At 36.9% G+C, this 26417-nt stretch overlaps 1 protein-coding gene across 4 annotated transcripts in view; it reads left to right on the forward strand.

Moving 5' to 3' along the window:
* elmo1 (engulfment and cell motility 1 (ced-12 homolog, C. elegans)) overlaps nt 1-26417 on the forward strand; it is a 530141-nt gene that overhangs the window by 279653 nt on the left and 224071 nt on the right. For all 4 annotated transcript variants that reach the window (XM_039737602.1, XM_039737605.1, XM_039737604.1 and 1 more), the window contains one exon: nt 20200-20308. In XM_039737602.1, the coding sequence (XP_039593536.1) occupies nt 20200-20308 (109 nt within the window). The remainder of the gene's footprint in view (nt 1-20199; nt 20309-26417) is intronic.

Here is a 26417-nt window from a genome sequence, read left to right on the forward strand (position 1 = left end):
GTCACACAATTGTTTCATCACGCGAGAAGTGAAAGGTGTGCCCTGATCAGTTAAGATTTCTCTAGGGATACCAATACGAGTAAAAGTTTCACATAGTGCTTTGGCTACAGCCGAAGAGTTGGCCTTTTCAGCGATCATTTCTGGATATCGTGTCGCATAATCAACCAACACCAGCAAATATTGGTACCCATCCTTAGTCTTAGGTAATGGTCCCACAATATCTAATCCCACACGCTGAAAGGGAACTTCCAATATGGGCATAGGACAAAGGGGAGCCCGAGGAGGCTTATAAGCAGAGACGATCTGGCAGTCTGGACATGAAGTACAAAATCGTTCAACATCTTTTCCCATATTAAGCCAATAAAATCGTTTTGATAACCGGTCTCTAGTTTTGTCGGCACCGAGGTGCCCCCCCAAGATGTGTGAATGTGCCAGATGCAAAACAGTTTCCCTATGTGCTTCAGGTACCACCAGTTGTTCAATAAATTCCCCCTCCAAATGATCTGAGATCACTCTGAAAAGGCAACCGTCCTTTTCTATAAAGTGTGGGGTTTTCACACCCCGAATTACGCTCTTGGTAATAAGAGTCATTAGCAGGGCGAGCCTGTTTAAATGCATATTCTAATGAGCTATCAGTATGCTGCAAACGCACAAAATCTGATTGTTCGTTAACACTCGGTTTGTGTTCGAGGCGTTTGCAATCTGGGAAGATGTAGAAGGAGCAGCCCATTCTGGAAGATTGTCGGGGGTGACCTCCTCCGTCTCGCTGGAGAGATCGGGTTCAATATCTAAGTTGGGCTCTAGATTTTCCCGCCGCTACCAGTTCTTCGTCTTGGATTTCTTCTTCTTCTCCCCCCCCACCAAGTTCATTAGTGGACTGGACTACTGGTCCCTTACATTTATTAATCAGTTTCGAAAAAGGGCATTTCTCCGTCCTATGAGTAATGGCCAAGGGCACGAGTCCAAACGGCAGACCAAACCTTAAAGTGGCCCCTATAAGTTAAAGGAAGAAGTAAAGTCTGATAATCTTTAACATCACCATGTACACAGCGTATTTTTACAGTCTCACAGTCTCTAAGGCATTGTTCATTAAGACAGTCTCGTCTCACAATACAAAGGTCACTTCCCGAATCTAACAATGCTGAGATTTCTCTGTGTCCCAATTTCACCGGGATCAACAAGCCATCTTTTCCATCCGGACATGTAATAGTTGAGCAACAAATCTCGCCAGTCCAATCCCATTGAATGAGCTGGAGACAAGCGACAATCTCTTGCCAAATGGCCGAGCTGATCACATCGGAAACATCTACGGTCGGCTCCGTTCCGAAATATCCTCTCGACGCCCACGCCGACGTGCTCTGTAGCCTCCACGGTCTTGTCGACCGCTGTTGCCGCTGTCTCCCCAGAAACAGGCGTCCCATCTACGACTGGATTTCCGGGTCCTACCTGACCCCATTAGATTTTCAGGTCCTGCAGCTTGTCGATCGAAGCGACGAGAATGTCCTGGACGTTCGTTCACAGGTTGCGAAGCAGCACGAAATCCACCGCTCTTTCTCCAAGTGGACTGTGAACCCTCTAATCGTCTGGACATAATCGTTAATGATTTAATATCATGGCGTAGAAATTCATCTCGAAGAACTTCAGGTATGCCGGCCAGTAATATATTTACGACAACTGTTTCCATTACGTCTCCTTCAAACCAACAGTGCACTTTATGTATCAAATCTTGAATTTGCGCACGGATTGGGTCATCCATGTTTAGTTTCCAGTCTTTAAGTGCAAATGTTTTAGACTTCTGAAATAAGTCTTCGGCGGCATCCATCTGTGCAACCACTCCTGGTACCACTTGTCACGCTTGGGTCACAGATTTGCACAGAGACACAGAAGGTCGTAGAAAAAAAGAAGGATTTTTATTCAGACACCGCAAACACATGAGCTTAAACGTGCTCCATGACAAGTCAGATATAACAGTTCCGCTAGGAGCAGAGAGAGATAAAAGCAAACAATCAATTCCCAAACTGACAGGCGCTGCGCAAGGCTTATAAGTCGGCGGAGTACCGCGCGAGGCTTGTATTACGCGTTATAGTGCAAGGATAAGGAGCAATGTGTAGTCAGTGTTTCAGGGTTTGTGGTTTTCCCAGGGGCGTCTGTCTCTATTTGGGGTGCGATCAGCCCTCCAGCTCACAATGTGTTGTGTTCAAGTTACATTCCGTGTTTGTCTAGTCTATCCCTGACCATGTCATCTTCGTTGATATCCGTTGTAAAGATAACAGGTTTTATTCATCGAAGTGATCACTACTCAAATCGGTAATCTAAGATGTTCAACAGGCATTCCCAGTATTAAGTTGTGGATTTGCCTGCGAATATTTAGCGCCAGTGTGTCTATGAACGTAAAAAAGTTTCTCTCGCACTTTTGCTGAGTTTGTGCCAAACACTATTCTATCCCTGACCATCTCATCTTCATTTGCATAAGCACAGTCCTTCACCAGCAATTTTAACTCAGTTACAAAGTGATCAAAAGTCTCGTTTATACCTTGCGTCCTCTCATTAAACTTGTATCTCGCGAATATCGTATTCGTCTTAGGCATGACAAACGCCAGTGGCAGCGTGTCTGTGAACTTAATTTAAAGCTGTACACCTTGCTTTCCTATTCGTTTGCATAAGCACAGTCCTTCACCAGCAATTTTAACCCTGTTACAGCAATTTTAACTCTGTTACAAAGTGATCAAAAGTCTCGTTTATACCCTGCGTCTTCTCATTAAACTTGTATCTCGAGAATATCGTATTCATCGTAGGCATGACAAACACCAGCAGCAGCGTGTCTATGAACTTAATTTAAACTTAAGGTTTACACCGTGCTTTGTTTCCGCAGTAGCTTGTATGCGTCACTCGCTTCATATTCTTTTGCTGCCTTCTCAATTGTGTAATGTGTTTTTTGTTCAGCGCTCTTTGGAGCTCTTACTTATTCTGTGCGTATTGCGTTCGCAGTCAGTTCACGTGAGCCGCTCGGAGTACATACATGGAAGGTTCTCAGCTGTGCTTGTGCTATCTCTTGCTTGTTCTGTGCGTATTGCGCTCGCAGTCAGTTCACGTGAGCCGCTCGGAGTACATACATGGAAGGTTCTCAGCTGTGCTTGTGCTATCTCATGCAATCTTGCGATGTCCACAGCTTTATTTAATGTTAGCTAAGACTCAGCACTTAAATGTTTCTCTTGCACTTTCGCTAAGTTTGTGCCAAACCTGACCATCTCATCGTCATTTGCATAAGCACAGTCCTTCACCCTCGAATATTTAGCGGCAGCGTGTCTATTGGATTGCCGCTGACGGACAGCCTTATATGGGCAGGCACTCACCACGTGGGAGGCGTGACGATGAGGGACGCAACTCCACCTCACACGGCGAATGAGCTGCAGGCTATGGCCGTATATATGTACGCAAGTAGGTTCCAGTTATGACCGTAGAGTTTCAAAATGAAACCTATCTAACTTTTGTAAGTAAGCTGTAAGGAATGAGCCTGCCAATTTTCAGCCTTCTACCTACACGGGAAGTTGGAGAATTAGTGATGAGTGAGTGAGTCAGTCAGTTAGTGAGGGCTTTGCCTTTTATTAGTATAGATATAGCTTGCTCTCTTTCTCTCTCCCCCCCCTTATCCCTCCACCCCCCCATTTTGCCTCCCTATGTAAGGATGGACCCCACTTCACAAAGTCCCAGTCCTTTGACATACCTTGAGACAGAGCACAACCAAAACAAAACAAGCCCCCCAGCAGCAGCATTTGAGGATTAAAAAGTCGAGATCTCTGTTGCAGATAAAGTCTAAATACCATAAGCATAAAATATAATCTTCAACAGTCTTGAAATATTAAAGCTGTAAACCCAGGGAATGGTGTTAAAAAGTGGCCCTGGATAAGCATAGTAAACCCAAATGCAATAATAACAATAACAATAAACCAAGGTATGATGTTAAACAAAAAAATAAATTACTTTTAATTTCTTCCACATATAGGCCTATAATTGTAATTAAAACATAAACAAATAGTGTCCGAGAAGAGAAATGAATGTATAATTATGGTACCTGTATCGTTGCAAGCAGATCAGACAATAGGTAATATCTTATTGCCATACCATGGCAGGATGCGACTTACTATCGTATTTCAAAAAAGCGTCGGGATCAGCTTTTTAAATTCCTTTTCTGCTTCCTCCGTGGAGGAGGAGATGTGATATTTGTCTTGAATATCCACTTTCAGTTTGGCAGGATACAAGAGGCTGTATCTGATATCAGCTTTCTGTAACCGCTGTTTAATGTAATAAAAAGCTGCATGTTTAGCAGCTGTTGAGGGTGAAAAATCAGGGAAAATACGAATGTGGTTATTTTCAAATATAATCTCATTTTTGTGTCTGAGAAGTGTCATTACATTAAACTTAAATTATAATCTCTCGAAGCGGACAATTAAAGTCCTAGGTTTAGAGATATTTGATCCATGTATGCGATAAGCTGCCGCTATCTTGGTATCTAATTTAAACTCCTATCCTATTATTTTTGAGAATAGTTCAGCTACGACTTTCACTGGGTTTGGACTTTCACAATTCTCAGGTAGACCTTCGATTCTAACATTATTCCTTCTGCATCCATCTTCCAGAGCCGCAAGTCTCTCTCCGAGTTTTTTGCATTCGGAATTCACAGCTGTGGCTTTTCCATCGGCGTTAGATGCCAAATGTTCCGTTGTTTCAATTCGAGCCGTGAATGTCTTCTTAATTTATGTCATTATTTAATAAGCTCAGAATTGGGAAACACTATAATAGCTGTTGCCTTTTTCTGGTGTCTTCTATGTTTGACAATTGTCAGTATTCAGATACAATTAAGAGAGCAAACTCCACAGAAAAAAAGTACTTTAAAAGAAAAAACAATTAATAAGGCACCTAAAGATATAGCAAACATCTTAATTTCTTATAAATATAACACTCGTGCATTTTCTGGATGCAAAATAACAGAAGTAATAAAAAAGAACATTTAATTAAACAATGATATCAGTTAAAGGTAAATGTGATTTAATGATTTTGAAATTTATTGGAACAAAAACCTGTAGCCACGGGGGGGCTTCCAGAGCTGAATTTGAGAACTTACTGCTCCTAGAGTTGCCAACTTGAGGTCTTCAGCATTGTGGATTCGGACTCTTGTAGAGGTGAAAGTTTAACTCATTCCTAGCAAAGGCCTCTTTAATTATGCCCATCATATTCTCACTACCCTTTTGGGTTTTCCAAGTCTGGCACATGGGTACTCCATTTGTCTGACCCATCTCAAATACTCTGAATAGTAATTTGATGCATATATAAAAAAATATTCCAAGTTTTTAGATCTCAACTCACAGTCATATTGTATTAACCAAGTAAAACTGTGTGGCACCCAAATGTGGGCTTGCAAGTACACTGGCCTGGTGCTCTTCCTTAGAGAAAGTTCAGAGAGAGAGAAAGACCACCTTTGATCGAGAAATCTAGTGCTGGGCGGTATGACCAAAATTCTATATCACGGTATTTTACAAAATTATACCGGTTTCACGGTATTCAATGGTATTTTTTTCCCAGTGCATGCGTGGATGTTAACCACATTTTTCACTGCAATTACTGCAGTAGACTGGCTAAGAATAAACTATTCCACTGTCATGAGCATTGTACTTTGTACAAAAAAACATTTTAATGTGCACACAAGTATTAATACAGGTTTGCATGGCCCCATAAAGTGATTGTTTTCAAGGGGGTAGCACTAATAAAGAGAAGGAATCACATTGCATGACAGATGCAGTCAAAATATAGAACCTTTTTATTGAACAAATTTTGCAAACAACTTAAACTATAATTTTGACAGCATATTTTCAACCATCCAAAAAGGCATTTAGACTTAGTAATATATCCAGAGGTCCTTGTCTAAAGTTGTATTGCACTGAACATATCTTAGAAAAGGAATAAATATTAAATATTTTTTGTAAACCAACAACACTTTCTGTTAATGTTAACAATCTCTGTCCACTGACATGTTAAAGTGACTTTTTAAACAACTTTACCATCATTAAACTGCATAATATTTAAACTAAAAATAATAAAAATAAAATAAATAATAGTATTATTACTGATAGTTGCAATATTGCTTCAAGACTTCAAGCCTTGGTGCATTACACTGTATTCACCAAATAAAAATAAAATAAAACAAGTGCAACTTGGTGATGACATCTTTACCAACTGAACCATCATTTAGGCAAACTGCATTAATATGGACCTCGCTTCAAGCTAAGATATATACATAATAAAACTGCAACTTGCATTTATAATGCTATTTGTGGTATAGCTCTACGAAAGCATATTAGGGCCACGGTGAAGAATAAAAAATATGGACATAAGGAAGAAAAAAAAACAAACTGTGTCGAGAATAAAGTTGACATGTTTACTTTATTCTCATCATTTCCACTTTAATTTTGATACTTAAGTCGAGATTAAAGTCGACATTTCCACTTTTTCGCCATTTATGTCGAGATTAAAGTCAACATTTCCACTTTATTCTCATAGTTTATTCTATAATTAAAGTAAAATGTCGTAAACTAAACTTCATCCTAAAATCAATGTTTAATTTACTAGATTTTCTCAAACCCTGTCATAAGTTAATGTAGCACATTAAATGCTTTGTGTTAAGTGTTCCCTGACCCAGTTAATCACTACGCTTCTTAAACTGACTTCCTCCGCACTAAGAGGAGGCGCCGGCAGCGATCACAGCACAGAATTCATTTCCTGCTCTCTGAAAATTTAGAATGCTAAGATATATACTTGATATAATTTTCAGGATGAAATGCATTAAAGCAGGTATTAAACATGCACGGTAGTGAGGCGGTAGTGCTGCTCCCTCGCAGTAAAGGGTCCCCAGGTGTATGTTCAGTGTATAGAACTTTATGGCAGGTGTGATGAGGCTCCAAAAAACTGGATGTATGAATGGGTATCGCACAGGTTTAACTTAAATATTGTATAAATGTTGGGTTTGTGATCTGGTGGTCGGAGACAAGAACACTGAATTCAATGGATGTTCTTCTCAATGGGCTTCCTTTATTGCATGTGTGCTGTCTGTCTGACATACCAAAACCCCAGTTCTTATCCTTCCTTTTTTTGTTTCTCCACATAAACAATCACCAAACGATAAACGTCTTTGTGAAATTAAAACTAGCTGTAAATTGAGCCCATAGAGTGTTCAGAACTTTAAATAAATCTTCGATATACATTATTAATTATGCCATCCATTCAGGGTTGCGCCCATCTCAGCAAGCATTGTGTGCGAGACAGGATCAAATCCTGAACGAGTTGCCAGCACATTGCAGGGTGAATACGAGCAAAACATACACTAGCAGGGTCAATATAGCATAACAATCCCCTCATCCTACATGACTTTGAAAGGAAACTGAAGCACGCCAAGTAAACCCACCAGAAAAAACATGCAATTTCAAGGCAGGGTACACCCGAGACCCCTCCACATGATTAATACATGCTTTAGTGCATTTCATCATGAAAATGATATCAAGTATTTATCTTAGCATTCTAAATGTTCAGGGAGCTGGGAGCAATATCATAAAATTAATGTATTCTGTGTGCTGCCTGTGCCTCCTCTTAGTGCAAGAGGAAGTCAGTTTAAGAGGCACGTAGTGATTAACATGGCTCGGGGGGAACACTTAACGCAAAGCATTTAATGTGCTATATAACTTACGATGGGGTTTGAGAATAGCTAGTAAATTAAATATTCATTTTAAGATGAAGTTTAGTTTACGATGTTCTACTTTAATGACAAATTACGAGAATAAAGTCAACATGTCGACTTTAATCTCGACATAAACGGCGACAATAAAGTAGAAATGTCGAGAATAAAGTCAACATAACGACTTTATTCTTGTCATCAGCGTCGAGAATAAAGTCAACATGTTGTCACACTATTACACAGTACCCAGGTACATTACACAGTATTGAAAAAAATAAAACAAGTACAACTTTGCTTGCAGTAGTATAGAAACAGTATTCACACATTTGAACATAACGGTCCAAATCCAACCTTTTAAATCCAAAGCATCTCCAGACAACAGACGTGACTCCTTGTTCTTCTCTGTCATCATGTTCAACTTTATCGTCTACTACAGCTTCAGTTTCGGAATGTTCTCTGTCAATTTTTACCGCACAATACCTCCACTATCGCATGTACTCCGTTGCATGCCTGTTTAGCGGTGTAGCAGTGAGAAAGAGACCCCGCTCAACTCCTCCACTAACGCATGCATAGACATAGAATAACTAGACGCCTCATGACCAGCAGAATCGTATGTCAACGTCGCCGCCATATTGCGAGTGGCACTGCTGTGGAGTGAAGTTATGGATAAGATGCCTCACACATGTTCTGCTTAGGATTTTACAAACTGCTGTACACTCCAAACCAGATCCCGGGGGATTACATTTCATAGGTAAGGCTGAACAATTGTTTTGGTTATATTTGGCCATTAGAAAATCCCATTTTATAATCTTTACTTTAGCTACGCCAGGCTAAGCTAGAAAAGCTATGCATTTATGTGCTCAAGTGAGCCTCCAAACAACGCTTTGACTAAACGTATTTAGTCACTATGTAGATTGTTGTTAGCTGTTAACATTTCTCAAACTTGATGATGTTTTTTCTCAAGGAGCACATTGAGGAAACACAGTTTGAAATTGACGACCATGATTTTATGCTCATGTCTTTAGTTGTGTCTGTCTTCCACAAACTAAGGCTGCACCATATTGCCATACTGAATACTCTCAAATTACAGGATCTGAGTGAGCAAGAAGGAGCATAAGTCTGTAGGAGATCAGTGAGGTAGGGGGGAGCTTTAAATGTTAAGAGCGGTATTTTGTATTGTATTCTGTAATTAACAGGGAGCCAGTGAAGCTGAGAGAGAATAGGTGCAATATGTTCATTGGATTTAGAACAGCAGGTTATTATCCTGGCAGCAGAATTTTGAAGAAGTTGTAAGCAATGGATACGTTTTTGTGGGATGCCAGATAGAATAGCATTACAGTAATCTATATGTGAGGTGACTCGGGCATTAACCAATACTTCAGTACAGTGTTGCATAAGAACAGGACGAAGTCTAAAAATGTTTTGCAGATGGAAGAAGGCAGCCCAAGAAATGTTACTTATATGGGAGGAATTATTTAATAATTATAATTATTATTATTTAATAATTGCCATTATTAGTGTATAAATGGATATAAATAATCGCATTTTAACGATTCGCCAAAGTCTGTTGTATGTAAATGATACTGTTTTAAACGTTATTGTTTTTTCATCAGAAAACCCGGTTTCCACGTCTAGCTGTATTAGTTTAAATGGCACTTTTGCCACTCACAATAAGGTTGACGCGCTGACATATCGTGTCGACTGGGAAACACAGTGAATGCGGCGTCTATCTATATATGTCTATGAACTCATGTACTCCGTTGTATGTGTTTAGCGGTGTAGCAGTGAAAAAGGTCCCCCTTAAACAGTTTCCCGCTGTGCCACATTCCAAACGTTGTTTAGGCAATTTAAAACAGTGTTGCAGTATATGAAAAATCCATATCATAACAAAAATAAAAAATGGTTTTCGGTTTAAACCGGTATACCGCCCAGCACTACTAGTGTTAGAGCCAATGCTGTCCTTAGAGATTAATTTGATTATACAGTATCTACATTTTTCAATGTCCTGTGCAAACTGTGGCTCCTTCTATACCAGAGGAATTGATTTTCCTCTCTTAGAACCCAGTTTACATCACCCGGGTTTAGATTGCCTGCCTATGTCCCACACGTACTTGTTGCCCATTTGACATTACAGTGACAGTGTTTTTTTTAGACCAAGTCCAACCAGTCTACACCACTACCAGGCACTGACCAACAAGTTCCACTCCCAAGAACGATCCCCAGTATTCATACTGGGTAAGGTTCTTTTTCATTTAATTAAGTTTATCATGAGGGTCCTCAAAGGATTGTTCTTTGTTTGGCCCCTCCACATGTCTGGCAATAACACGTTGCTTGAAGGTGATCATCTATATGCGTATCAAAAAAAAAAAAGTAATTTAACAGTGATGTTATATTTTTGCTTGCAAATACCAAACTGCACCCATAGCAATTGGCATGTAATTTGTACTATGCAAAGTTACATTTCTATGCAGGTAAAGGTATTATAAACATTTTTTATTTAGAACCTTTTTAATGAGGCTGTGTTATTTAAATGGCATTTACAGTATATCTTTCATTTGAAAGCTTTCCAATATTTAGAAACATGGATGAGGAAAATTACTGTTTGTTATAAATGTCATGCATAATGCAGAAAATTATTTATGACATTTAAGACCTTTTTCCTAATAAGATATCTGCTTTGCTTAGCCCATGTCACTTCAAGATATATAACCTCATATTATATAATCCACATTTCATTTCATTTTGGTAACTAGTCGACGTGACTGATTATTTTTAAACTTCACTGTCAAGCAAATTACTGTTACACTCCTCTTGTCTTCCCCAGATTTTTTTTTCCTTATAGTATAACATTTTTAAACCTGTTTAATCTTGTTCAGAGTCTACCCAGACAGCTTTAATTTCAAAGCAGGAATCAACAGTTGGCCAGTCGATGATGGAGTCATAGTGAAAAGGAGTTGTGGCTTCCAAAATAAGCCATAAAAGCAGCCCAGAAGACGCTCAATCAAATTCGGCCTGACCTCCCAACTCCACAGGCACACTTCAATCTAATTTGTCTCAAAAAGGGAAAACTGATTTTTAATGTTTAAAATACACTGTAAAGTCCAAAAAAATCCTTAAGATGTCTCTCAGTGGAGTAAAATCATGAAAGTTCTAGCTTTTCCATGACACTCTGAAGTGAAGAATATTCATAAATGAAAATATTTAATAAAAAATAGACACTATAATAAAAATGCCTGAAAGAGCTAAAAAGAAGTTGCCTAAAAGGCAATCCCAAGGAAAACAAGTTGTCATGAGGAGAATATGAGGGCAGAAGTAGAAATAATATCAAAACCTAAAAATATACACAGTGCAGTGAGATGCAACCTTGCATGTGCTAGTCATCATGGCATACATTGCTGCTCCATGTCACCATAATTAGTGAGTACAATAGCCTTACCTCTGAACCCATTTCTTTATTCATTGAACACTTTAGTGGGGTCCATTCAGAAATAGAACAAAAAATGGCATTGACAGAACAGCAATAAGAAAATTCAAATAGGACCACTATGAAGATGCAGTTCCTTTCACGACAATTTAGTTTTATATGTGCCCTCACCAGCTTTCTCTGGGAGAGTATAGTTTCTACTGGAGATGTCCTGCTGAATAGAATTAACTGGTGCCCTGTTAGTCCTCAGTATTAGAAATAAAGATTTGAGAATTGGCACATACAGTACCTGCATCTTTTCATATGCATATGAAGGGGTTTAAGACGATGTCAGAGGCCAAAGGATGACACATCTTTGGAGGTTTTTGGACAGTGTTGTGGGTATTTCTCCTCTGATTGCCTTTGGGGAGTTGTATCAGCTGTTGTCTGCCTGTTTCTTACTTGCTGCCACTGGTAGGAAAGTGCAGTAAAGTTTTAAGAACTGCACATTTTTTTTTGCGGCTTTGTTGCCACCTGAGGAGGTTTGTTTGATCGAGTATAGGAAGCAGTGTGCAGGAGGTTACCTGAGTGCAAACCAGCGACATCTAAAAGTCTGTCGGACATGCAGATGGGAGAGACAGAGAGTAAAGCGGAGTTAATCAGAGGACGTCCGGAATTGTTTATGGTCGTAAGCTGGTTTTTGCTGCTGCAGATGGTCTGGAATTCTTTTGTGACAAAAAGCTCTGCTAACCTCTGAGCCTTAGTGAGAGGGATGGCAAAACACAACCTAAAGCGGAATTTAATGAAAGCTCATTAGGGGCTGAATGTGTTAGGAGGTAAAGTGCCTGATGGGATGAAAATTTAGGTGGGTGCAATTTTCAAAGTTGCTTTTATTATGTGTATTTTAAGATATTTGTTGTGCATTTGTAGCATGTTTTAAAACAATTTTTCACCTTTTTGGAAAGTGCATTTTTTGCAACTGTTTTTATCTATTTATTTATTTTAAGTTGCACCCCTGGGTCCACCTCTCTTACTGTTCCACTGGCCTTGGTCCCTGAATCAAGGACCTGGGTTCTGCCAGATATACCTGTTAAGGACAACAAGGGTCTGAAAATCTTGTAGGGTCTAATTAAGGACTGGTGATTTTCTCTTAATATCAGAATATAGGGGATCCAAAATGTGATAAGTGTACATAGAGAGCGAAAAAGAAAGACAGGAGGATCCCTTGTACACTGGAGGTAGCTTGGGGACACCCAAGAACAGAGGTCCTTTAAGGGGTACTGAGGGATGAGAAGTGCAGGGATTTACTATAAAGTACATTATGTACACTGTTATTGAAAGCAAGGTAAAATCATTACACTTGTTTTAATTAAACAATATTATATGAGTGGTTTCATTGAAATGCTGTCAGTTTTCTTTAACTATTGCCACTACCATAATCTGCATTTTAAGAATGGAACTCTGTCATTTATATTCATGTAAAAAGTGAAACTGTGTAGGATGTATGTAATTTGTCTTTCAACAATACAGAGTAATTATAATGCAAAGAGCATTGAATGATTTCTTGTTCAACCTGTCTTTGTCTAGAAGTGTCATGTTTTTTAGAGATTTCTGTGTGTTTGTGTTTCTTTTTATATTCAATAGTAGAGTTTATTTTTAGTCCTAAAATATTTTTATACAATATACTGATTGGCAGGACTTTTGTATGATAAACAGTTCAGTGAAAATGAAGCTTGTTGAACATATGCTGTAAATATAATTTCTATGGTTTTATGTGACCTATGCTACTGAATTCTTTGTTATCTCCATCCCAATTACAACATAACATTTTCAATCCCTGACAAATCAAATTAAGACTCATGAGGTCCAGAGATTACTCTGTCAGCAATTACAGGAAATATTTATTTCAGTTAATTCTTAATACTTAGTTTTTTTGCCACAATTGCTATTTTAAGTACACTTTTTTAATTTAAGCTGTCACATTCTTAAAAATATTTACAGTGTCTGTAAGTAAAGTATTAATTTTCTTGGAAGTTTACATATTTCATTATTATGCAGCATTGAATTACAGCTGATTTAATTAGGATTTTTTGACACAGATCAACAGAAAAATACTTTTTAATGTTGAAATGAAAAAAATGTAATATAAATAAATTACAAACATAAAATGTGAAGTAATTGCATAAATGTTGTGACAGATAAGGGGCCCTATCGCTCCCTTGAACCCTTGTCCAATATGCCAGACACCAGATAAAAGTACAAAAAGTTTTACTTTTTATTAATGTTCAGTGCACAAAGCACACTCTTCACCACTATACTCATTCAATAAACCACAATACTACAATACAATAAACTCTCTACCACTCCCAGACGCGTTGCCACCCTTCCACCCAGCTCAGCTCGCCATCTGGGAGCTCCCATAATCCGTTTATATTCCCTGACCTGGAAGTGTTCCAATCCCCAGTGAATGTGATCTCCTATCACTTCCGGGTCAGATAAAAAGTCTTCTTCTTCACCCCGGAAGCACGTCATTCCCCTTGTCCATGTGACTTGGATGTACTTCCGGGGCGTAAGGCAAATAAACATCGTTCCTCCCTGCAGCGTCATCTAGTGGCCCCCATGGTATCCAGCAGGGCTGTGGATAAAGTCTCCAATGTCCATGATGCCCTGCTGGTCTTCGGGGCATCTCCATGCTGCAGGGAGAACTCCACCTGGTGGCTTGGGGGTATTGGCCGGGATGAACGGCCGGCCATACACCACAATGTTTACTCTCTTCATGTCAGTATTTAGTATCTGCAACTTTTGGCAGCCATGACAGCCTTTAGTCTATTTGCACATTTCTCTCTCCATCAGCTTTACACGCCTGGACACTGCCATTTTCTCCATTCTTCTTTGCAAAACTCCTTAAGCTCTGTCAAGGCTCATGTTTCGTGCAGACTACATTCGGTTTTCCTTCAGGATTTCTGTAGATTTTGTTGCATTCATTTTACCCTCCTCCCTCACAAGCCTTCAGGGTCCTGCTGCAGAAAGCATCCCCATAGCCTGATGTTCCCAATACCATACTTCATGGTGGGGATGGTATGGTATTGATAATATGCAGTGTTTAAACATGTTTAGTTAGATGGGACAAAAGCTTTGATTTGGCTTCATCAGACCATATAACCTGCTTCCAGCAGACTTCAGAGTCTCCCATGTCACTTTTCACAGAGTTGTTTGAGTGTTCTTTTGTCTTCCTTGTGTAAGGTAAGCCACCATACTGACTCATTATAAGCTGTATCTTCCAGATTCAGGTGCATGTATAGTACAACCAGTTGGAACCCCTTGACTACAGATGGGTTATCTGTATTGAAATACTTAGGTGACTTCTAAAACCTGATGGTTGCAAATGTGATGATTCAGGTGTGTCACATTAAAGGGGGTGAATACAAATGTTCTCAATTAGTTTGTATTTTATATTTATAATTAATTTAAAGCACTTTGAAAAAAATTGTTTTCACCTCGATATTCAAGTCTTTTTGTAATGGTCAGTGTCAAAAACGCCAAATTAAATCCACTGTGATTCAGATTTGTATAATTATAAAATATAAACTCTTCCTAGGAGTTAATACTTTTAATAGGCACTGTAAACACAGAACTTTGTGTAATTTTTCTCCTTCTTCTCAAGTTTCCAAAAATCAACTAAAAGTGATGTTCTTAAAGCTTCTTAGAAGAAATAACATTATTTAGAATCACATCAAGCAATGGCAAACCAAATAGCAAATGTAGTAGATTTCAAGGTCAGTCCTGATTCTTGCAGGTTTTCATTCAAATAAATTTCACAATCAGTGTGCTGTTCTTACTTGTAGCTGATTACATTATTTAGTTATCTGGTCTACAAAAATTTATAAGAAATTGATAAGTATTTGTTTTTATTGCCATAGCTTTAATGTGTATGTATCTTCGGCTGTTCTGTTTTAGAATGCATTTTTTTTCTGTGGAATTTACTCCTTTTGATCATCCGTATTCTGGTGATTAGCATTAAGCAGTGCAGACACGGGTGTGAACAACATTGAATGGCAAAGAGAATCAATTACTTCACTACAATTTTCACTTGTCTGCTCATTAAGAAATGTTTCTTGCAAATGAGCCATCAAGTAAATTTGGCACTGGGGTATTTGCTTCCCTTCATTATACATATGAAAACATTTAAGGAAATAAACTCTATAGAAAGGGGTGACGTATAAAGAAAGTGGCAAAGTTTTTGCAAAAATATATAATTCCAAATTCACATAGTAATATATTTGAAGTGGATGGATTACTAAATATCAACCCCAATTAAAAATAAGAATTATGCACTGATTATGAAATTGTTTTCAAGTAAAGCGTCAGGGCTCTCTCAGAACAGAACATGTTGACCGCTGATCCAATGTATGATCGATAAACAAGATTTGCAAATGTTAGAGGTCTTCAGTTCAAAGAAGAGCCTAACATGATCCAAGTGACATGTACATGTACACGATAAAGTTTCAGTTTGATTACAATATTGTGTTTAAAATGAAAGATAGAAAAATTAATTGAGAATTGGGGATGTTACAACTTTTCAGTTAGTAAGAAATTTAGTTGATTATCACAGAACTTAATAAATAAACATTTTAAATTTGTAATGTAGTGTCTGGTGAATGTGTCATAATTAACTTATTTTTTTGTCAAAATATAACTTTTGTGTGCAATTTTAATGTCAATGAGGCATTTCCTGAAGTTGTTTATCTGGTTTAGAGTGGTTTTAAAATATTTGTTATTTAATTACATTTTCCGGCAATGCCGTTTTGTTTTAAATGGGAATTGCTATTTGGCGTAGTTTAACTTATTAACTTGCAGTTGCTAGTGACTATTTCAGAGGTCATGAAGCATAAAGTTTGCTTGCAGAGATCACCTAAGGCTTAGAGTTTGTGGATATCGCAAACAAAAACAAAAGTAACTTCAAAGTTCTATAATGATTCTATCATGATTTCTGGTTCTTCTTATCTCTTTCTTTCTTTGGTTTATCACTATAAATGTACCATTTTGGGTTCAAGGTTATATTTTATTTACTTTTTACTTTTCTGGCTGTTGAGATTTTTATTCACTCTGACTGAGCAACAATACAGTGTTACATTAAGGGTCAGTGTTATAGGAATACCACTGAACAAGAATGATGACAACAAGGTCAAATGGTCTAAAAATGTAGCCTTATAATAATATAAACTGCACAGGAAGGGAAAAGCAAGAGAGAGAACAGAGTTTCAAAGTAAACAGAATAGAAAGCAAAACCCTGAAGCCTCTCAGAGAATCCCTATAAATATTTTAGGTGCATTAAAGTTCTCCCTTTTCACCTCCCATTTTTGTATTTATTTCTGTTTTCTCTCTTTATCTTTCTTGACCCTGGCCTCTCTTTCTCATACAGGTTAAGCCTTTCATTCAGTTTATTTCCCAATTCTAAGCTCAAACTGCTTCAAGTCATGTGACATTTTAAAATCCTGTTCTGCAGAACCTCTTGGGCAAGCTTTGAATCACTCCTAAGATCATTAGTTGGTCCTTTGTTTGCTCTAGTGATGTTAGACTAGAGCCCCCTTTGGCAGTCCTTGAGGTCTCATTTGCTCTTAACTGCTGGATCACAGCTGCCAGAGTTAATGAGACAACACATTTTCAAACTCTCCTTTGCCAGAGACTCACCACTGGCATTCTGCCATTACCCCATACCTAAAAGCACATCTTGATCACACATATGATACTTAAAGCCATTTGCTGCTTCTAGGTGGTTTTACTGTCTTAAGAACTCTTTGTGACGTTTCCCTCCTCCTGTTATGACAGAGGTTCTAACTTGTCTGCCAGTCACTGGATTGTCTCCTCTCTGTTTTTTCAGAAGAAAATTGCATCATCTTGCCTAGCTCTCACCTTTGTCTGATTTGTGCTGGTGTCCCTACCTGCCACTCTTCTGAAGCACCATCACATATACAATTTATATCACCCCTATTGCCCTCTGTGCTTCTACAGTTGCACATCAGGAGTTTTCTTGCTTGCAACCATGGTGCCTTCCCTGCTTCAGAGGTTTCTTCTGAGATGCATCCCTGCGCTTTGTCATCCTTTTCTTGCCCTTGCCCCTGGCAGTCTCTTGCCAGCTGGGCACCACCGTCAAAACAGATTTATTCTTAAGCTGCCTGTAGTCATTTTAAGAAACAGTAGTAAAGGCTTAAATAAAGTCTTGAAATTCTTATTATTGCTGTACATTTCTGTTAAATGCCATAGTGCTTTTATGGTATATGAAGGCGTTATTTATAGTTTACTTAATGCTGTAGAAGACACAAAGGTTTTTTGTTTTGTTTTTTTAATCATTAAATGTTTATTGATATAAAATGCTGAAGAAAGTACAAAGCAAGTTGAACCAATTTAAACATTAAACAAATTAAATGGATCAGCACCCAATGACAATCAAAAAATAGTGCCACTCCTACAGGAAAATATAAAGGAGTCTGTAGTTGCTGTTCTTTATAAGAAAGACAATAACTGCAAGCCATCTAATTCATTTATAGTAACATTGACTAAGTAAAGCAAATGGCAGTCTAAAATTGCACAGTGATTTCCTTGTGTTTACTGACTAGAGAGAGTGAGTGAAGCAGTGGGCTTCTTTTAACTGCTGTGCACCTTCTGCATCAGTTTACTGATGTAAGAGCACATGTGGTTGTGCACAGAGAGCAAAATGTGGTGGGTTTGGATTTTGGTAAAGTTATACTTCAGTAATTAATTTGTATTTTATCATGTATGCTGTAATCTATTAGTTTACTAGAAACATTTTGGGTTTTTTTCTGACTGGTTTCAAATTCTTGTGGTTTAATTTGCTTTCACACCTAGCATGTCAGAAACTATTTTTCCAAATCTTTTTGCGCGTGGTTCAACTTTACAGGTGTGTCTGTTCCATTTCGATGGATATGGGAAGAGTTAATTTTCAGAAAGCAAAAAAGTAATATTCCATCCAGAGCAATGTGCTGTGAATAATGATGAGTGAACTATACATTGTCCACTTCACCATGAGTTTGACAAGATTATGGAAATGTTCAGGAACTTGCCATACTCCGCTCAGGACATTGAACTCAATAGGGATGGAGGAACTGAACTAGCTTTGAGTGGATTGCTATGGTTTTTTAGTTGTCCTTAAGGGCTGGGGAAGCATTAGCCAGCTTTGCTGACCAATTATTGTGGCCAAAATAAGATCTGGGCTGTGAGGCGGCAGTACTAATCACAGCACCACCATGCCTCAAACAACAAAAGACACAGATGGAACAATAACCACAAACAAAATTCAGCAAATGTCCACAAATTAGCATAAGTTAAAAATATATATATTATTACCCTCACAGAGTTCCAGTCCGTGGGACTGGCTTGCTCTATTGTTTGAAGCCATGGTTCTGGGCACAACTGGAATGTCTTTTTTATTTTCAGTCTTTGTGTAGATGCTTTGAACTTTTTTGTTCATGAAGGAGATTAAAAACACTATGTAAACAGTAATAAATCTTTCATTATTATTATTATCTTTAAAGATGTTTTTTTATTGTAGCTGCAGCACATGGCTAGTTAAGCTGGCAAATTACACATGCAGTGCTAGGCTGCTAGAACACTGGATCAATGTTATATATTTGCTGGCAGCACTCATAATAATCTCATTATGGTCAGCTAATGTACCCCTCAATTAAAAATACTTCAAGTTTTTTTTTTTTCTTTATAAAAAGCGTTTCTGGGGGGAAGGCTGTGGTAATAATTGGGTTGTAACATTTTTGATGCCCTAAGCTGTTTGGCAATGATTTTTATGTAAAGTATGCATGCATGAAAGTTCTGTGCAGGGATACTTCATCCTTGTGATGTCGTGCTGACCTCGCAAAGCATCATGGGACGCTAGGAAAAAACATCTGTCTTAGCCAATAATAAGGCAAATTTCCACGAAAATATTCAGTTTACAAGGTCACCTGTGAATACTGCATATTTGCTATGAAGAAATGCTTGTCAGATTTTGACAATCATCACTGTGATGTCAGAAGTGAGGCCTAAGGAGCACAAAAATAAATTAACTATTAAATACTGAATTGCAGACCAGCAGTTAGCTGGAAAGCTATTATGTTCTTGTGGTATCATATTTAGAGCACCCAATATTTATATTACTAGTTATTACATATGTTAAAAATGATCATTTTAAGTACTGTACATCAAGACCAAGAAAGGCACATGCCTACAAGTATTTAAGGCTGCAAAGAGAGGCTTAGAAGTCTATTATACACGTTCTAGATTCCTGTAATTTTGATTTTGTTGTGTTCTAGATTAAGCCCAATGCTGTTGTTTTGTGACCTATATACTGCAGCAGTATTTATTTTTCTTTAAAACTACAGTGAAAAGCAACTTTCTGGACTTTAACAGTGACTACCTCAGATGTACTTTTCCAAACAAAGATCCTAGTGTTTTATTTTAACCCTAATTGTACAGAAGATGAGAAATATGTTTCGTTATATTGGGCCCCTGCTCCTTGTAGACACATATTATAATGAACAGTCTCAGAGGTGCAATGGGTGCACTATTATTATTACTGTAAATCATGGGTAACACAATAATATTTCTGTGCACTCTAATAATAACATAATTGGTGTGAAAAAGAAAAATACTACAGAAATTGAATATTTCAGCTCAGTATGAAGGAAAAAATGGCAAACTTGGAGTCGGGAGAGGTTGATTCAAGAATAGATGAAAATGGGTTCAAATAATGTTTTTTAGTTATGGCTCAAAGTCATATTGTTGGGTTAATAGAGTCTATGGATTGTCCATTTGTAAATGTGTGTGTGTATGGCTGTTTTTGTGTTTTGATGTCTCATACTGTGTGTGTTTGTGCTTTGCAGTCTTTGGTATTTAGGCTGCCTTAATATTTCCATGAGACCAAGCTAAATAAGTAGGCTTATTTAACTGTTTTTCTAGTAGCTGTTCAGTACAATTATTTGCTTGAACATTTCCATTTTCTTTTGATTTGTAATTTTATCTTTCACATTTAATTAAAAACATGCCTTCTGTTTTGTTTCAGATTGTGTTAGAGAATAGTAGCCGTGAAGATAAGCACGAATGTCCTTTTGGTAGAAGCAGCATTGAACTGACTAAGATGCTTTGTGAAATTCTGAAAGTAGGAGAGCTACGTAAGTTTGTCTTAACGTTTTTACTTGCTGATTCTTTATGAAACGTGCAAACATTAATACAGGTACATCAATGGAAATGTGAACTGATTCCAGAATTATTTTATATTTTTTCTCTGCCAAATATTTTGAAGACATTCATATGATAGTCTTAGATATAAAACTGGGTATTTTGCTGTATATTTTGTTCTTATTATTAATGAATTAAAAGGCTACTTTATTAAAGTAGACATAAATGCTCTAAGGTAAATGAATTTATAGTAATGCAATTTGATAAATGTATGAATCTATTCTTCTGCTTCTTATATTAGCCCTCTAGCACCATATTATCTAGCTGTGGAGCACACTCACTATATCCCCATTAGAAGTTTGGTCTTATAAACAAAGTAATGTTTTATTAGATCACTAGCCAACCCGCGGCTTACCATACGCCGCATAATCAGGCCGGTTTTATAATGATTTTTAAGCACAGGGAGAAAATTAACATTTGAAAAATCGTTAATGTAATAAATCAGCAAGAAAAGCAACATTGTAACAATGCACGGAACGAACCAACACACAATCGTCCGTGACTGAAAACTGGCTGACCGCCATTGCTCATGTGCCCACCTCCAACTCGTCACTTGAGTCGTTGTCGTCTTTGCACAGTCCAGATGCACATGTGACTCACGTACACTTTCCGTGTTCCCGCAGGAGCATCTAAGAAGACACGCGTTTATCGTGGATGTGAATTGCTGTATGTAGCGTGTAAAACAATTTGCTATGGTGCACGCAGTCGTGCGTCGTAACCGAAAACTCGCTTTTTAAAGACTGCTTACTTCATTGTGTTTTAATCTCAGTTGTAAAGGATTGTTTTAAGGCGATTCACCTCTGGCGTGGCTCCTTCCTGTGTGCGCCATAGGTGTCGTACTTGTCGGCGGCTTAGTGAATCCACGCCCCTTCCGGCGTGCTTTCCATGGTTGTCTTGCCTTAGTGAATTATATATATATAGATATTAATTTTCCAGATTAAAAAAAAAAAAACTTTAGTATTGAATTAAAAAAATGCAAGATGTGCACACCAGTTTTTATTTCAGGATAGTTTAGTGTTTTATATTTAGCTTTATTTCTGTAACTGTAAAAACTATTTATGAGGGATTTAAGGAAATGTTACATAATTGCTTTAGTTGATCAGTGTACTGTATATTAGATTTGTAAACCATGCAACCAATTCTGTTTTTGCCCTCTGTAGCAGTATACTTCAAAGCAGCACTTTTAATGAACAACTGTTTTTTAAGCTGTTTCAAGGTGGTTTAAGTGGGAGATGAATCTCTGGGAATGCTGACTTTAGAAAACACTATTGGCAGTTTATATACAGTGCTACTTAATTCAAAATCAACTGTGAAGGTGTGTTGGGAAAAAAATAACAGTAAATGTACAAATCAAGACTTCAAGAACATAAGTGAATAATAGTAATTGATTTAGTGTTAGTTTCTGTTTCAGCATGTCACTTTTTGATGACAAGTACATTCAAAGTAATGTAATTGGATCAAACGTTACCACCATACTTCATCTGCAGTATACTGTACTGTACTTCAGTCAAAATACTGGATGTGCACTGATATAATTGTCTAACAACAGTTTACATTTCAGCTTCAGTACTATGACAATTTAGACTAAAGCTCCATTATGTTGCATTAAGTAACTTTTTCTTAAACTGAAATATTACTTAATTGTTAAATATGAATTTGTGATGGTTTGCCGATCGACAAAGGACTGACAGGCAAGAAAGACTGGCAAAGGGAAGGAATGATGCCCTAGATAGGAGACATATTCTTCCAATGGCAGGGATGAAAAATATCATTATGCCAAAGCAGAAGGAATGGCACAACCAGGGCCAGAATGCACTGAATGTTTGCTAGATGCACCAGAAAGGCAGTATGTTCATCCTACAGTTCTAGATCTCTGGTCCTAGCACCTGATGTTGTGACTTTAACAGGTTTGGTTACCTGTTGCATGACATTGTCTCAAAAACCTGTATTTAACATTCCTAACCCTGCCTAGCCCTTCAGTAAAATCCCTGAATTGACACCCCTACCCCTTCTGAATTTATGAGACTTAAAAATGTAAGAATATTTAAAGAGCTTAGCATACTATATGTATTAAGACGCAAAGATTTAAATACAATGATAAAAAATTAAATGCAAAATAAAAGAAGTAATAAACAGAAATATTCTTAAACCAGTCTATGAATAATGACACAAATTTAGACCTTACTGTCTTCAAAATGATCTGTCTATTTTATAAATCTCATTCTTTTTTACAAGATATTTCTGCTTCAAATTGTCCTGATACTGCTACGTCTTACTTAACTTCTTGTTCTACCCTGTGCTTTCCCTTCTGAGATGGTTTAATAATTAAAATAATTCTATTTATATGTACCAACCCATAAAACATATAATTAAAATATGCATCTTTTCATAGGTAATATTTACTTAAATAATGTAAATGTATCCTAAGCTTCATACTATTATTTAAACAGTACTGATGTGTTTAAAATATGTTAATTAGTTCAGAGCATAATGTTTGAGTCAAAAGACACCTTATTTTTCCTCCAATCTCATACACGAAACTAGAAAACTGTAGTTCAAGTTTTTGAATTAAGTACAAAAAAATGCAAAATTGCTTACTTCAAATGTCAAAGGTAGAACGTCAGAACACCTCACAATTTAAAACGCTGAGGATTTCAACAGGTTTAGACAAAAAAGTGCTATTTTCATTTTCCTGATATTGCTTGATCTTCAAGTTTGTCAAACTAACAGCCACATTTTCCCAAGTCAGTTTCATTTTTATCTGAGTCTTCAGTCTATTTCTTGGCCAGGGTGGTGTGGTTTCTTGACACCCAGATATAACCTAAACATAAGGCTACCTTTGTCCTCTAGAATAACCTATACAAATAAAGGCTGACACACCTTCATGATGTCCCCCCTATATAACCTAGACCTATAGCCTGACACACTTTGATCCCTGAGGGTAACCAAGGGTAACATAGTCCTTAGTTAAAATGACTTACCAACTTGCAATGCTTTTCTCTTATCTTGATGTCTACCCTATTAGACCCTTTCAGCCAGCTAACCCTATAGAATCAAGTCACAGTCTCCCCTATGCAAGGTTCCCTGCATTTACTTTACTACTTGAGTTACTCTTGATAAAAAGATAAAGCATAGAAATTTATAAATAAAGTAGCTATTTTCATTAAAGTAGAATATAGCAATACAAATATAATAAAAAATATAAGTTGGTGGCAAAGTCTGTGTATGTATGCGTGTACATACACACACACACACACATATATATATATATATATATATATATATATATATATATATATATATTAGTCTTAAACAAAATTGCATCCCCTTTGCTTTGAAGACAGAAAGATTTACTGAAGATTAGTAGCATTATCTAAAAAGGATGTTATTCTATACAGCCTTTAGATTCAGCAGTAAGGCATTTTTTGGTGTTGGCCTCTGGATGATGGAATGATGGAGAGAGAGAGAGACTGAGCTTCTGTGTTAGCCTCATATTTATATCAGTCTTTTTGTTTTGTCCCACATCTCATGGACCAATGGGAGTCTCACAGTGCAGTGTGACTCCTCTGATTCAGTGACCAATCTTGTTTTTCCAGAACTCAGTTCCCCAGACTAGCTCAACCAGTACTAACCTACTTTTGGTTCCTGCATATCAGCTTTCTCTCCATTTTCCAATGTCATAAATTAATGGTCATATTAATCTAAGAGTGTACACTTATTAACAAGAAAGAAGGGACACACAGATGAAATTAGATAAACAAGAAAGAACGAATGTAATGATGTGGTTGGGTCATAAAATGCCTTTAAGAGTCCCAAAGAGTTAATTTATAGTTCATTGCAGTCATCTGAGTGAAAGCTTGTAATTGAGGCAGACTGCAGTTTGCTTTTTAATATACTGTGTATCAATCCAAAATACTGATTTTGTACTACCAGAACAGTATTGTGTGTTCTTTTCTTCCCAAATATACTAAATACAGTACTATCTTTCTTAGGGTGTCATCAAATGCTGATGGTAAACTGACATTTCCGGGCAGATGAATGATGATTGTGACAAGTGATAATTTTAGCCAGCTACATTTCAGATTCTATAGTTCTATTGTCACCACAGTCATTCGAATTTAGTCATTACATTATTGAGCTCTCAACATTCAGCTATAACCTTTTATAATGAACCACCCCAGACCTTACACAAAATGTTTCTTTGAACTTGTAAGCCTTTTATCTGTCTCATGTACTACATTACTGCAATTTTTCTGTTTTGCTTAGATGTTCATATTGAATTCCAATAATAACTTTGCTGTTGATTCTATGTCTCTTAGTTGTGTTGATTTAAAGGAACTTGTCCATTTTTATTTACCTCGTTACATTTTCACTTTTTATTGTGTATCAAACTATTGCATAAGAAGTGCTTTAAGTATGGGATTAAAATTTTTTTATTATAATTTGACTTCTTAAGTTACTAAGTGACAATGCGCCTTTACCAATTTTCTGTATTGTTGCAAAAATTCGACACTGAATATTTTCAGTTCTTCAACCAAAATCAATCATACAGAGAGATAAACTTTCAGAAGCCTGTACTTCTTATTGTGCTCTGTTATAAGGATTACAGCAACTAAACTTCCTTGTCAGTCTTTCATAATCCTCCTGACAATATGTTGCTCAATTTCAGGTAAAAAATCTGATTAAACATAACAGAAAGGACATAAAAACATTCAAAGTAATAATTCAAAATTAGCCAAAACAGCACAGGAACAGAAAATATGTAATCCATGCAGTTAACTCTTGCTGAATCATAACTTTTTTTTCTTTCTTTTGTCCAGTCTATTTTCTAAGTTAACTATAATGCACACGATCAAATGAATTTCCCATCATGGCAAAATAAAGTTTGCACTGATCTACACATTGATTTACTTAAGAGTTTATTAAGAAATGCCAACAAAGCAATGAATTCTACAATGTGTCAGGTATTGCAACATATTTGCTTCTTTCATCTTTTGCTCTTTTAATATTGGAATCGATCCATCCTTCTGTCTCTTTTCTAAATTGCATGTCAGGATCATTGGAAGTAAATGTCTGGTACTTAAAATAACAAAAAATATGTTTGAAACTATTATTTTTCTTGTTATAAACTGTTAATTGTTGAAATGCATTTCTACACAGTTAACTTTTTTCCAGGGTTCTAATTTCAAATCTCTAACAATGAAATACTATTAGAGTCTCTACATTATGCTTATAATTAAAAGAAAATGAACTGTCTCAAAAAAATAAATAAATAAATAACGTCCTTAGTAGTATTTTTGCAAAAAAAAAAAAAGTGTTGTGGATTTCACATTTTATCCGCCTTCTTTAAATAATTAGTATCAGCATTAGTTAGTGTAATTCTTTTACATTACCCTGATTGCAAAGGCACTAGAACTCTTAAACCTTGTTATTTAATTCATTATAAAGTGCTCATAATCAGCTCAGAAGCTGTGTTACTGTATTTGCTACCTTAATTTATAAAATCCTCATCCTAAAGTGACAAAGGAACATTTTTTCCAGAAGTTGTGTTTTCGAATAAAACGGGCAGATACTCAAGGACCATTTTGTGCAGCTGATACAGGTAAACTGATTGATGGTTGCTAAGATTTTCCTTTTTTCTTTGTAGTTAAAAAAAATAAAAAGCAATAAAATGCAGTGATTGGCTGGCTATCTTTGTGCTTTGTTAAAAAAAGAAATGCGTCAGCGTCATGGTTTTTGTACAAATCAATTCGAGACCACTGGCTGACTGCTTGAAGGTGCCCGTCACACACAATTAGCTTTGGGAGCACATCAAGGAAAAAAGTCGTCTCCCCCCGATGCAATGTTTTCTTTGTTAAAATTTCTACTCCCTAAGCATCAATAATAATGTTTTACTAATCAAATGCAAGATAAATCATTCTTGGCCTTGCACTTGCTTTCTCTGGAGATGCTATTATGATATTATATTCTGGTAAGCATCACTCTTCTATCTTTTTTATTTCCCACTTTGACACCCCACCCTCTATGAAAACAAATAAGGTG

This window comes from Polypterus senegalus, chromosome 15, assembly GCF_016835505.1.
Source record: "Polypterus senegalus isolate Bchr_013 chromosome 15, ASM1683550v1, whole genome shotgun sequence".
Classification (NCBI taxonomy): Eukaryota; Metazoa; Chordata; class Cladistia; order Polypteriformes; family Polypteridae; genus Polypterus; species Polypterus senegalus.